Source organism: Bactrocera latifrons, unplaced genomic scaffold (assembly GCF_001853355.1).
Source record: "Bactrocera latifrons isolate USDA-ARS-PBARC rearing strain unplaced genomic scaffold, ASM185335v1 scaffold_258, whole genome shotgun sequence".
Classification (NCBI taxonomy): domain Eukaryota; kingdom Metazoa; phylum Arthropoda; class Insecta; order Diptera; family Tephritidae; genus Bactrocera; species Bactrocera latifrons.
The window spans coordinates 308,892-323,150 of record NW_017536163.1 but is presented as its reverse complement, the minus strand read 5'-3'; the positions used below and the strand labels follow the sequence as shown (position 1 = coordinate 323,150).

Genomic DNA, 14,259 nt, shown 5'->3' with positions numbered 1-14,259 from the left:
GAATTTCTATGTACTGAAAATGCGTTTGGCAGCAACAATAATTAATTTTCGCTACTCAAGTGGCTGCTGCCAACCGCTAGTACTATAGTACTACATATATATTAAAAACAAAAACAAAAAAAAAACTTCTCTTAATCTGCTTTCTTGCCAGCGTTAATTGTACTGTTGGTGATTACTTTGTTTTTCGTACTGAAATTTAAATTAGGTGAAGAAGAGCACTTAACATACGATGAGATGTGCATTATAATTACATATATAGAAGTAATCTTATCGGTTAGTCGCCGTTGGCTTTTACGAATGAGTGAATCTCTGAGGGAAACAGCTGGAATTATGATGAAGTCGAGCATTTTGTGTGTGCGTGTGTGTAATGCGAGTCAGCGAATGTTTACTCTTGAATCTATATATACATATACACAGATATATTTGTAAATACATATATGCGAGTGTCTTAAACTATGCGCATAATTCATACTGAAAACTGCAGCAAAAGCGTGTGAACGCAACTAATTAATTCTAGTAGGCCGATTAAAAGTATATATTAATAATAATTAATGGCTTTTTTTTATATGAATTTGGATGTGTTTTTTAATTTTTTTATAATACTGTATTTCTTCCATTTTTTTAAATATTGTTTTAAACAATTTTTTATGCTATTTTTGTTATTTATATTTTTAGTTCTGTTTTTATGTTTTTATGTTTTATTTTTTTAACTTTTTTAAACATTTTTTTATTGTTTTTGCTATTTAAAATTTTTTTCCTTCTTTATTTACAACTTTTTCATTATTTATTTATAGTCTTTATTTTATAATTTTGTTACATTCCTCTAGCATTTGTTTGCTTTTTCCAGCTTTGTTTTAGACAGTTTGCTCTCATATTTTTTCGCGCTGTTGTTTTAGCCTTTGCCCAAAGCAGATAAAATTCCTCACACTTTTCATCGAATTGTGTATTTGGTTGCTTGTTGAAAGCTTTTTATTTATTTTTTTTTTTTTATCCAAATAGCGTTGGGTTTTATCTATTCGCTCTCGTCAGCAGCCGGGAATGCTTCTATGAGTATATTTATATATTTTGTTCAATTATTCCGTCTTCAATGTCGCACTAAGTGTGCTTGTTTTTCGCTAGATATTTCTTTTTCTGCCATTACTCTGGTATTACCTCACACTTAGCGTACAATTTTTGCAATGGCAAATATTCTTATCACGCGCTTTATGATACATTAGGGGAAAGGAAATATATTATTTTTCAAATGAAATTCCAACGCTTCAAATAAAGCAAAAGAAAGTGACAAGGTATTAGTTGTAGAAGTTCAAAGCAATTATATTTCTTATGCATTTTGCTCGCATTACTCATTTGCTTGTATAATTTTGAAAAAAAATTTCTGTAGACAAATATCTGACTATATTTCTGAAGCTAAAATTTCAAAAAGCAAATATAAGTAACCTAAACTGCAACTGCAGATATCTTCCAATAATATATTATGCCTACAACTTTGCTTCCGCCGTTTTTTTGTTGTTGTAAATTTAAGGCTTTATTGTATAAAAAATGGTCCAAAAGTGTTTTCGCTTATTCCCTCAAGAAGCAATGCTTAATTAATACACGAAATGCTTTATGATCCATTGTTTTGTAAACTAACACAAGTTGCTTTACAAAAATTCTATATTTTTTTTAATACCTAATAGAAATCATATAGATAGTAGTAGTAGAGTAATAGTATTATCTATGTATGTGTCAGCCTCAGTAAAGCGTGGGACCCATCCAGCCGCACTTTTTCTTGGAATTAAAAAAAGAAAAGCAAAATTTGCCGCAAATGTTGAGAAAAGTGACATTTTCAGTTGAGAATAAGTTTGGGATCTCTACAAATATTTTTTTGGTTTAATGTTCACACAAAAATGTCCAAGGTCGATATAAAATGATTTAATCGACCAGTGCTTGACCCTAGAGACATCTATTGGAAAACGGCGTAAGCAAAGTTGTAGATATGTATAGTATTTCCAAATTTGATCCTGGAACAAAAATTTTACTTCGCTGGTCAAGTCTTTGTCATCATTTGCCTCTCCTCGCTCACTTGATAGTTTAGTAGAAATTGATCGTAGTTTACTTCAAAAAGCTAAGCCAATGGAATGAGATAATATTTCTATGAACTAGTTTATATTATATCCCATAGTAAAATAAATAGTCCGAAGTGCAGAATTTAACTTCCTTATTTTATACAATTGAAAGTTGGGCGTTACAGAGCCCAGTTAAAACTTCGACGGAGGTGATCTCATATATAAGGCCTAGTTTACATAAATAAAATCATTATTTACGCAAAAGGCAGTACTCTTTGAGAGTTATTTAAAGACGAATACCCATTAAAAGAATATGTGCCACATTTGACAATTTTCCTTCGATAAAGGTAAAACGAAAGCCAGGCGACTAACAATGTAAATAGTGTTTATGGTTCATATTGTGGTAATTTCATGGTCAAAGATATCGATAAAAAAAAATTCATTAAAGTTTTGCATAGGTTAACGGGTTTCAAAAATTATACGACACCTTTGGAATATTGTCCTAAATTTTCAGTTGATCTGAGTAATAGTTTCGTAGATATAGCCTTGAGATCTTGTGCGCTTGAGGCTAGCTAAGCTAAGTGCACCGTCTTTAAACGCGTTTTTCCCGAAAATATGTTTTTGAAGTCAGTTGGCAAGATTTCTCGAGAAGTACTCAACTGATCTTCATTAAATTTTAAACAGGTCTTTGAGATATAATTCTTAAAGATTTTCTGAATTTCTTTGTTAATAGTGAATGTTTGTAATAATAAAAAAATCTAATAAGGTATTTCAGTTTTTTTATGAGATAAAAATTATTGAAAAAGGCCTCCTTAAGGTTTAGTTTAAATAAAATCGTTATCCACCCAATATATGACTTTATTAATCAAGCGTGATCAGGTTACGTACTATATGGCGTTAGAAAGATAAGAATTTGAACTACAAAAACCTCTCAGACAGTTTTGTGGTTGCATGGCTCAGTACACTTTGAGAGCGCTGTAAAGATGTATACCTCAAAGAGAAAATATGCCGCATTTTACAGTTTTTCTCCGATAAAGGCGAAACGAAATCTAGACGACTGAAAGTGTCAATAGTGTTTATGATTCCGATTCGCATTCTGGCAATTCTGTTATCAAAGTCACACCACTCTCTAGAATACCAATTGTTGAAAATATCGATAAAATAGTGAAATTTATTACATCCGAGCATTATGTAAACACTATGTCGATTGCCTGTCAAATTCTTAACCCTCATCTGTATTCTGAATGTCTGAAGTGAGCAATGGCTCAGAAGCTAACAGTTTTGGTCAATAACTGAGGAACTGTATTCTACTGGGGCAAGGCTAGGCCACATACGTCAATAGTGCTTCACCAGAAACTCCCGGAGCTCGTGTGTGACCACCTTATAGTCCAGACCTAGCACTAAATAATTACTACGGATTTATAGTGAATAAAGCTTCCGAAAGATCGACTATCAAAGACTTTTGTGCCCATATGGATGGAGGGTTATTGTAATTGTGAATATAGTAATTCTAGCTACAGGGTTTGTCCGCAAAGTAATAGGACTGAGTCGATTCAAAAAAAAAATAATTGAACCAAACGTACAATTCCTTAAAAACTTTCAAGATAGGTTGCGTCGATGTAGCGCGATTTCCAAGCATTGAGCACGTCACGGAAGACATTCTCCGAAATTGCCTTGAGAGCCTTTTCAGACAAGGAAACATAAATGGTCCGGGGGAGCCAAATCTAGGCTGTAGGGCGTTGTGTTACCAAACTTCATCATGGGTTTAGGATTCTCGCTGGTTTTTACAAGGTTAAACTTTTATCACGAGGTTCGATGTTTTGGAACAGCACCAACTCCATACGACCAAAAAAATATTTCCCTGATCGGATACAAATACTAATATATTGAAGCTACTACTACTAATCCAGTTATCGCATAAAAAGACCTTAGGTTATACCAATATGGAGTACGATTATCGTATCAATACCAAAAACCCAGATTTACTTTGCTGCATTTCTTGCATTTTCTTCAAAAAAGCCAATAACTCATATGTATATTTCAAAAATATATTTTCACAAAAATTCGAGATTCAATCTCACATAATATTTGGACATATTCTTTAGTAAGTGTGTTAGTTCATAAACTTTCTCTTTTACTTAAAAAATATTTTTTAATAAATTATGGTTCATAAATGTGGGAACCCACTGTATATTACAACTACAAATAATATTAGTTGTGTTCGTTAATATTCCTTTTATTTTATTAAAAGTTAATTTATTAGTGTTCAATAATATTGGGAACCATTCATTTACTGTGTTCAACGTCTCTGGGACTTAGACATAACTATTTTGATAGCACATAGTTGTGTTGTTGCTGTTGTTGGTGTGGATTTATAATTTACAAGGGTACACAAATAAAATACCAAACATTGCATATAACGGTTTAATATTGTAATAACTGTTTGTTGCTTTGTAGGTGTTAGGTTGACGGGTTTCACTATCGTTTTAGTTTTGGGCGCTCAAACCGCTGCAAATGAGAAGAAGAAAAGAGTACGGGGTTGGTAAGTTGTGTTTGGTAAAGAACAAATCGACTACGTTTGTGCGTATATATGTATTTACATATGTAAATAGTACGTAAATGTATGCATGCAGGTGGGTTTATGTATAGTATGTGGAATGTGCGGAAATCTTTCAAAGTGGAGAGAAACTTGTAGTGAAAGTTTGAGAACTACTATAGCGGTAAATTAGGATTCTGAAACATGCATTATAATAATTTTGTTGAAATTTTAGTGCTAAAAAACATGTTAATTGAAAATAGTTTGTATGAGTTCTTGAGTTTTTGATATGTACATGCTGTTACTTATATACACTTTATTTGAATATATACCATTTCGTCCATTGAAAACCCTTACACACTATTTTTTTTTTTTTTTTTTTTTTTTTTTTTTTTTTTTTTTTTTTTTTTTTTTTTTTTTTTTTTTTTTTTTTTTTTTTTTTTAATGTTTAAAAATATTTACCAGATATAAATTGCTACAATGGTTTTTGGAAAAATTATAGAAATAATATGAGCGCTCGAGGTCGAACCGTGGTGTATATGGTAGCCTTTATAAAGGCGATAGTTTAACTTATATCCAAATATGGTGACTCTACCACTCAAGTCTGGACAAGTATAAACGATAGAGAAAAAACTTAAACCAAATCTATATAATACCCTTCACAGGTGCATTCCTTATAGCATAAAACGGTATTAAAAGATGGTTCTGACAAATAAATAAATTCATGGGAGATTCCTGCAGTATTACAGATCAATATCTCGAAACATTAGAGACTTTGGGTTTTTCAATAAGAACGCTACAAAAGCATAAATTAAGAGAATATCAATTAAGTTCTTTATTCCTATGAAAGTACATTCGATACCATTATGTATGGAACTCGATTTCTTTGGCATGGCCACCACGGGCACGCTTGTAGCAGTTCAGACGCTGAACCCAATTTTCGACGGTTTTCAAGCATACATCGGCCGATACTGCTGTCACTGGCTTGATGGCATAGACCATAGACGTGGACTATGTCCACAGGAAATAGTTTAACGGCCTCATATCGCACGACCGAGGCGACCAATTGACTAGGTAATTTTGTGAGATAACGCATTCACCAAACTTTGTTTTCAATAAGTCGATTGTGGCATTCACTTTGTGACTTGTGGCGCCGACCTGTTGGAACCACATATAGTTCATCCAATTTGGGCCAAAAATATTTGGTTATCATTGAGTGGTAGCGATTCCCATTCATAGTAACGTACCGGTCTTCATCATTACGGAAGAAGTACGGCCCAATGACACCGCCGCCGGCCCATAAACCGCGCCAAACCGTAATATTCTCGGGATGCAATGGTGACTCATGGAGTACGTGGTGTCAAGAGTCGTGCTTGTGGTCAAGCCGCTTCAGTTTTGCGTCAATTTGATCTTGTGAGATCTTGTGAGGTAGGCTAAGATCTTTTCGAAAAATTCGCCACAACGACGTCACGATCGACGTATTAGAGACAGATTTGGGTCTTCCTTCATTGATGCGCTAGCATCAGCAATATTCTCGACACTACGCCTATAGTTGAGGCCACTGACTTTGAATTTCGGTAGTAAATTTTATTAATTTCGCCTCATTGTTGGATCGTATGTCTTTCCGTGGTAAAATGGCAAATCTTATTGAAAATAAATGTCAGAAGAGAAAAATATGGCGTCGTTTCTGTCCTTCTCGGTCTACTTCTATAGCGTCGCTTTGAAAACCCTGTTACTTGTTCAACGTGGTTTCATACAAGGAGATATCCACAAAATTCAGAAAATTTTTTATGATGTATTAAGGACATTTTCATATGTCAATACATCAAATCCTCTATTTTCTTTAAACTAAAACCTTCCTATAAATAGTTTTAGGATAATGCTTATGGGTTGATACTTCTTAGACATATCCTGTCTAGTTCGTTTTCCCGTTGAAGCTCTTTTCCTTTTCTTCCAATGTTAAACACGGCCGCAAAAGAGTCTCCGACTATTCTATAATCTGTTTGAGCTATGATAATGATCATTGAGAAATGTCGTCATAACACGGCAAACCTGATACTGCAACACGATTATCGGTTTGAACGACTTTAAAAACGGAACATTACTTCATAATTTCACATACATTTTTGAAGACCAAAACACTCTGAGATTTGTGAATTCCTTGTTTATAACACAATCACGTGACGACCCTCTCGAGTGAAAAGTTCATTACAAATAGCCAAGGATTTAAAGATATATGTATTGCAATTGCTATATGTAATGAAGAAAATTATAAAAATACGAGTACATAATTACAAGTACAATGTGTTGAGGCTATAACGAGAAAAGTGATAAGTGATATTCAGCAAGCAGACCACAAGCAAAGCCGAGGGGCGTCTGCAAGCGCAACGGAAGAAGTACGACTTTTATGGACAAAGGCATTTTCATGCTGTACGAGGGTGGTCTGTGGAATTTTTGACTTGAGGAAAATTCTAAATTTCTGAACCTACATAAATTAAATTTGAGTAAGAGTCGGAATGAAAGCCAGTAGTGAACGAACTTTGCTTCTACCAAGCTTCTAGCACCAAGAATTTATTTCAAAAAAACCCATCAAGGTTTCTTTAATCGTTCTTCTAAAGCATTGGGTGCTCCTGTCGAAAAGAAGAAGAAGCAAAATAACAAACCGGGTTGTGTAGAAAACGATGACCACTTTGATTAATGATGATCATTTTGATCAATGATGAAATAAAATCGGGATTCATCTCAAATGAGTATCTCTGATAAAAGGGTCATACCATATTATAAAATTTTGATGTCCTGCTGCGGTTAAAATAAAATAACCGAAAAATGATTTAAGAAAATATAAAATATACTTTTGGCCATAATATAAAATCGGTAGTGATTCGAAACTAAATCGGCCTTATATACGTGTTTTGTTGTCAGCTTAAAAACTCTACTTCGATTGCACTGACGAAATGGAATTATGCTCCTAGATTTGATACGAGTCTGTATGATGTTGTAGTAGCGGCAGAATTATGCCGAGTTGATAATGCTTAACCGCATAAAAAATATCGGGTGGAGTATTTTGTAGTCATTCAATTGAAGAACTAAGTTCTATAGGATAAATTACTTGTCGTTGTGTAACCAAACTTTGTCAGATGATGAGTAGGAAGAGTAAAATTCCTAGTAAAGAAATAGACGATCCGATAGTGGCCCAACGCTGGCCAGTAGTACACTAAGTGTCTAGATATAATAAAAATACAATACAACTTCTATAATTCGAAGTTCTTCATAACTCTTGAGTTGACAATAAAAGTAAAATTTCATACAAATTTCCTTCAGTAACTCGAAGTTTTTTTTTTGTTTTTGTTTTTGTGGATTACGGTGATTTGAGTTAGGTGAGAACAAAATGCTCATGAATTTAAATACATATGTAAGTCGTCATTAGGCCACTGATTTTTCGAACATCTCCTTATTTATAAACCCAACTTTTATAAGGCGATGCCAACCAAGAGATCACGAGTGATTCACCAAAACCCACAGTGACGTTCAGGTCATATGGTATCTACTTACATACATACATATTATTTTTACAGACATACACATGTGTGTAATAATATTGCAGCATAAGAAGTCGAAGAAGAAATTACCACAAAACCACATGGGGCACGATTCAGATGCAATAAGTCTGGATATTACATACATACTATATGCATATGTTTGTATGTGTATATGTTTGTCTGTTTTTGAAGAAATTCATAATCCATTCACATGAACATACATACATACATATGTATGTGAGCAAACATAAATGCATAATGATGTGTTACAACTCGAATGATGTGATCGAGATGCCTGTCGCAATACAAGATTAATTTTTGTTTTTGGTTTCCCATTTTTTTGTTACATTCGAAAGTGCTATCAAATTACATTTTACACACAATGAAATTAATTTGCAATTTTTGCTGCTACATTCAACTCCAACATCGCTTACAAATAAACGCATACACTCGCATGCTATGCAACGCATAGCAACATATACGTATGTATATGTATATGGTTACTTGGTGTGAATGAGATTGGATATTTCAAGAAGTTGCCACAGTGCCCCACAGACAGACAGCGGAGCGCCGACCGGCATTGTGACCATATGGAGTAATGTACATGGTAATATACATACATACATACATACATGCATACGTACATACATGTGTTAATACGTACAGATACATCATCTAGAAATACCATTGCGACTTGACGATTACCGACTGATTACCCACACGTATTCGTGCATGCGTGTTGCGCCGCCTCGCGATGGAGTTCGGCGCCGGAGGCTGCGTGTGCCTCTATGCACACTTGTGCGCTCGTCTGTGCTGTGCGTGTGGTTCGAAAATACTTTATTGCAGGTTTCTTCAGTTTCTGCTTTTCTTTGGGTTTCTTTACTCTTTGGTTTGCTCTGGATCTGTCGCAAGAATTTTTTTGTTTTCTGTTTTGATTTTGACGGAAACTCTACTGCCAGCTATATTTAGTGACTTTACATGGGTTTGTGGTGTTGTTCGTGTCTGGTCTTCGTACAGCGCATAATGTGGTATTTAGGGATGCTGTAAATGGCGTGTGATACATCTATCTAATGTTGTTCATGTAGAATTGGTCAAAATAATTACATTACTTTTGGCAGTTCTCAAAAGTTTCAAACTTATAGTAATATTTATGTGCTGGATTATTGAATCTGAAGATTCGCATACAATACATTAGAATAAAAAAATGATCCCAGGTTTCAGTATCAGTCTTCTGAACGGATGTTTTCAGTCGTCACTATGGACAAATTGCAAAAATGAGGTGCCCACACTCATGCTCTGATAGACCTTACCCGAAAAGAGTATAATATTAAAAAAGTAACTTAAGTATCTGTAAAAATCTAAGGCTCGTCTTGGCTAGGAAGGATTCATGGAAGCTGAATATCGAAGAGAGAGCAAAAAAGGTATTCGATAGCGTTCAACGAGCGGCGCTGATCAGCATGTGTGCTGCACTAACGTCCATCCCAACCGTGGCACTTAACACCATCCTGCACATATTGCACGAAAGTTGCCATTCGACTCAGGCCTAAGCACTAATTGAAATATTCACTCATTTTGATTTAATATCGGATCACTTGGATTATGGAGTTGCCAAACCGATCACTAGCGGCTTCTTTTCCTTCCTTGGGTTGGAAAAACACGTTAAAGGAGAGTGGCAGTGAGCTTCTTCACGGATGGGCCATAGCTTGGTTGAATGTTTGTGGAGGGTCTACTGTCACTATCTCTTTATTAACTCCAGTTTTAGACTTCATGATTATCGCAGTTCAGGCTAAGGTTATAGCCCTTAAAGTAGCAGTAGATTTACTGCTCCGGAGAAGTCTTCTCCTTCAGAGATGTGACCATGCACTCAGATAGCAGAGCGGCGCTACTATCTTTGTACTCTTTAACAGTGTGTTCAGGGCTGATTAAAGAGTGCCTGATAACCTTGATCTCGAGTGTCATTGTGATAAGCCTGTTATAGGTGCCAGGCTACAGCGGAGTCGCAGGAAACTGTAGAGCTGATGAGCTAGCAAGAAAAGGGACCCTGGAACCGCTATCGATAGAATGGGAGTGGATCGGTATCCTCTTGGGTTCTATTACTAAATAGCTGGGCTTCACGCTGTGGCAAAATCCTATGGGCCCAAGATCGATCACAAGAGATCTAGTAATGTCTTTGCCTTCAAACATCTTACCGAGTTGGTGGGAATTAAAATTAAACGCCTGTGCAATTTTGTATTGACTACTATGCGTTTTGCTAATTTATAGTGCGAACGCAGGAGTTCATTTCTTTCAATGGCCTTACAAAGAACCTCATTGAGTGGTTCACGTGCGATCTTTGATCAGCCATCTAACCTAACCTAATCTATCTGTAAACTACGTTTTTCGCATAAATATAATTAATTGGTAGAAAAAAAACCTCAAGTTACTCTACTAACTTACTTTACAAATACAGAACACTTACTAGTCTTCCCTAAGATCAGTTATTTTTGATTAAAAATAAAGAGATCTTCATTTGCCTGTATCACAAAAGATGTTCTCAGTGATTTTGTTTGTAAATAGATCTAGAGATTTAACAGCAACTCTTCTCAAAGTAACATTCATATGTATGTAGGAACATGTTCATGCCTAAATTGAGAGCATTTCCGGAATCACTTTTCTAACTTAAGCGCTTGCCGAGCTCGCCTGAGTCCCAAACAAACGATAGTGTACAAGAACTCAGTGGAGTTCCTACTTTTTCTCATTCTGCAGCTAGTCACATTGAAGTACCTGACCTAGCAAGCGCGCCAGCATTGCAGTTTTCTACAATTTTGATGCTGCTGAGCATGCAAGCCCATCTAATCACGATATTACTGCTCAAGAGGTGATAAATCTATTCCAAAATTAATTTAAGGATTTCAGAAAAGGTTATCAGAGCATTCATCATAATTTTTCCTCTTTTTCCAAAAATTAATTTTTATAATGTAATACTATATATCATGTCAAAAATCGGCTTCAGAACAAAGTAATTTCAGAAATTCTTCGAAGGTTAACGAAATACCCTCTACAATTTATGACCGAAAATTTACAAATATATGACGAGCAATCACAAATAACTTTAAAAATAATCAGAAATGAGAAAACACACAATACACAATAATGAATAAGTTTGAAAATTAGCGAACAAATATGTTTATATACAAAAATACATTGATGACTGTCGAAATATGTACCGAATGATGCCTTAAACCTTCAAATCACTTGTGAACACAGATGAAACACACAATGAATATAGAGATATTTGTGAACGAATGCGGATATGAAATGGAATGCGAAGAATAAATATGCAGACGTGCAACTACGTATGCCACACAAGCACACAAAAATAATAAAAATAAAAGTAGAAAAGGCGAGCATATACCGAGGACAATAATGAAGATCCATATACTGGATGTATGTATGTGGACATGAGTCAATAAATATATTCCAGAAGCCAACGAATAATTATTTACCTACCTGTCTGTTTGACTGACAGCGGCGAACCGTTAGAAAACGTATGCAGCTTTGATGTGGGCGAAGCTGCATGACCCAACAACCCCCCATTGCCATTGATGCGTCTGCACGAAGTGTTACTGCTACTGCTGCTGCTGCTGGTGGTCGTGGTTGCTTTGTAGGTGGTGCCCAAGCCACAACTGCTGCTGTCGATGCCGCTGCTGGTCGTGCTGGTGCTACTGAACATAGCCCCGTTACTGGCTGACGGCATGGCAGTAGTTGCAGTGGTATGCCTGGCCGCCGGTACCGGTCCCGGTACGGGTGTTGTGGTTGACGAACGCGATTGGGTCGTTTGTGAATTGACTGAAACCGAGTTGGATCTAGGCCTCTCCACATCCGAGCCATAATCGGAAATGGCTACCGTCTTACGCGACACATAACTTATGGACTCAACGGTACTTTCCCACTTTTGATAAGTGCTGCTGGAGTCACTCTTGAGTGTACGCGCAGCTGGACGTATTGGCGAGTAGTGTAGCGATGTGGTGGAGGTGGCCGAGCCGAGCGGTGAGGAGCCGCCTAATGAGTTGCCGGAAGATGAGGAGAATGAGGCGGACTTGTGAATTTTGTGTAGTATTTCACGTTGTGGTGACGGCGAATGTTCGTTTGCGCTGCGAGCGCCATCATCATTGCACTCGCTCTTGCCGCGCTCTTGCCTGTTTTGCTCGCGCTTGGTTGTCGTCTCCTCGGTAATTAGCAGCGTATCGGTTTGTGTGCCCTGATCTGCAAGTGCAAACATTGTAATACAAAGAAAAGTTATTAATTCAATTGCAATTAGCGTTATTTGAATGAAAATATCTTGTGTTTTGGCATTTCCGCGTGCGAAACTCGCTAATTGTCTAACTTAGTGCTCTTGCAAGTGCTAGCAGCCGTAGTCTGAATTATAGTAGATTTATATGCAAATGGCCTGTTGCGAATTATACACAAATTATTCGCAATTAAAATTGCATACATTTTAACTAAATCGCAAATCCAAACGATAATTTAGTGTCTGCGAAGTATTTTTGGCGCGCGCAAAGGAGATTAACACATTGCTTTTGGTATTTAATGATTTCAGGAAGAATTTTAGTATGTTTCGGCAGATTGCCTCAGATAATGAAAATTTCTTTCGAATCTTATTTATTTTCCGCTTAAATTTATAATAATTTAAAGCGAAATATCGACGTAAGATTTTATGGATTTATAACCTAAATTTGGACAAAGGAAGGCTTTAGCACCTATGTTTCTCTCGCTATCATGAAAAAAATGTTTTTAAAACTGTTCTGCTTTAAATATCATTATTAATCTTCTAAGAAATGTCAGATGTTTTTCCTTAAAGCTCCAGTAAAAATTCATTTCATTCATCTGCCGTTTGATCAATTTGGACCGGGCCATTAAAACTATACAGGCAAACCATAATCACTAAAAAAAAAAAAAAACATTCCGTGAAAGTAGTAAAGTCATCGAAAAGTTTACTCATGCGAGGCGGCCATTAACGGATAAATTGGTTTCGGGTAAAAACAGCTTTTTTCAACAAATTTTTTCTCATATAAAAATTAAATATTTTATTAGATTTATTATTGTTGCAAATATACATTATTAACAAAGAAGTTCTGAAATTTTTGGAAAATATATTTTGACCCCTTGGAAAAAAGATGTGCGCGGGCGGTAGGATAAATCCTTACAGGATCTTCTAATGTGAAAAAACCTTGTTTTAGTTAAAACTTTGTTTTAGAACTTGGACGAAGGGACGAAGATCGGTTGAGTAGTTCCCGATAAAAAACGCGTTTAAAGACGACTCACTTAGCCTAGCTAGCCTCGAGCATACAAGTTTTTAAGACTGTATCTTCGAATAAGATACTAAGATAATAACGAAATAATAGCGATAACATCGAAAGAGTCAAAGACACCGTGTTTAAAAAACTTCCTGTTGGCATTAGGGATATAAGAGATGATCTCTTATGGATCGAATCAATCCAATTTGGTTAATGTTTTGGGTATGAAACAGGTCAACGCTAGACTCGTATCAAAACATCTATATCTTTTGTAAAAACGGTGATAAAAGAAATGCTTGACAATGTAGCAAAGAACTCTACATTCATCAAACATATAATTACCGGTGACGAGACGGAAATTTACGAAACTGTCCATCAATCTACGAATGCCGCTTCAAAAATGAGTAGTGCGATTCAAATTTGATAACCTTACAACTTCACGAAATCCGCGAATGGTAGTTTCGAACTTAACACATTCGACGGAGGCGATCGATTGATAAAAACAGCCCTCATACAACGGCAGCCGTATATATTTTTATAGCTGGCACTTCATAGCGCTATTACTAATTTTCAATTTCAACTCAGTTGTGGGTAAAAAATACGTAGCAATGCATCTAGAGCTGCGCTCGTTGTTTTAGAACAAGTTTTCGTCCGATTCACAAAATTTGGTAAATGACCCCATGTATTACTGTTGACATTTACCAGAATGCAATTAAAATCGATCAAAATACTCAGCTGAGTGAATGTTTCCACTCTATGCCGCTACTTGCTGAGCTCCTCCCTGTAGTAATTCTCAAGGAGGAGCCTATTTTTGGAGGGGTGTTACGGTGTTACGGTGGAGTTTATCCAACCATCCATTATCT

The 14,259-nt window shown here is 35.9% G+C and overlaps 1 protein-coding gene and 1 long non-coding RNA gene across 6 annotated transcripts in view; one reads left to right on the top strand and one right to left on the bottom strand.

The window, feature by feature from the left end:
* Positions 1 to 14,259, top strand: part of LOC108969569 — a 319,863-nt gene that overhangs the window by 75,108 nt on the left and 230,496 nt on the right. The window lies entirely within an intron of this gene.
* The window catches only part of LOC108969561 (titin-like), a 259,294-nt gene that overhangs the window by 43,289 nt on the left and 201,746 nt on the right, over positions 1 to 14,259 (bottom strand). For all 4 annotated transcript variants that reach the window (XM_018934354.1, XM_018934361.1, XM_018934355.1 and 1 more), the window contains one exon: positions 11,610 to 12,365. In XM_018934354.1, coding sequence (XP_018789899.1) covers positions 11,610 to 12,365 — 756 coding nt within the window. The remainder of the gene's footprint in view (positions 1 to 11,609; positions 12,366 to 14,259) is intronic.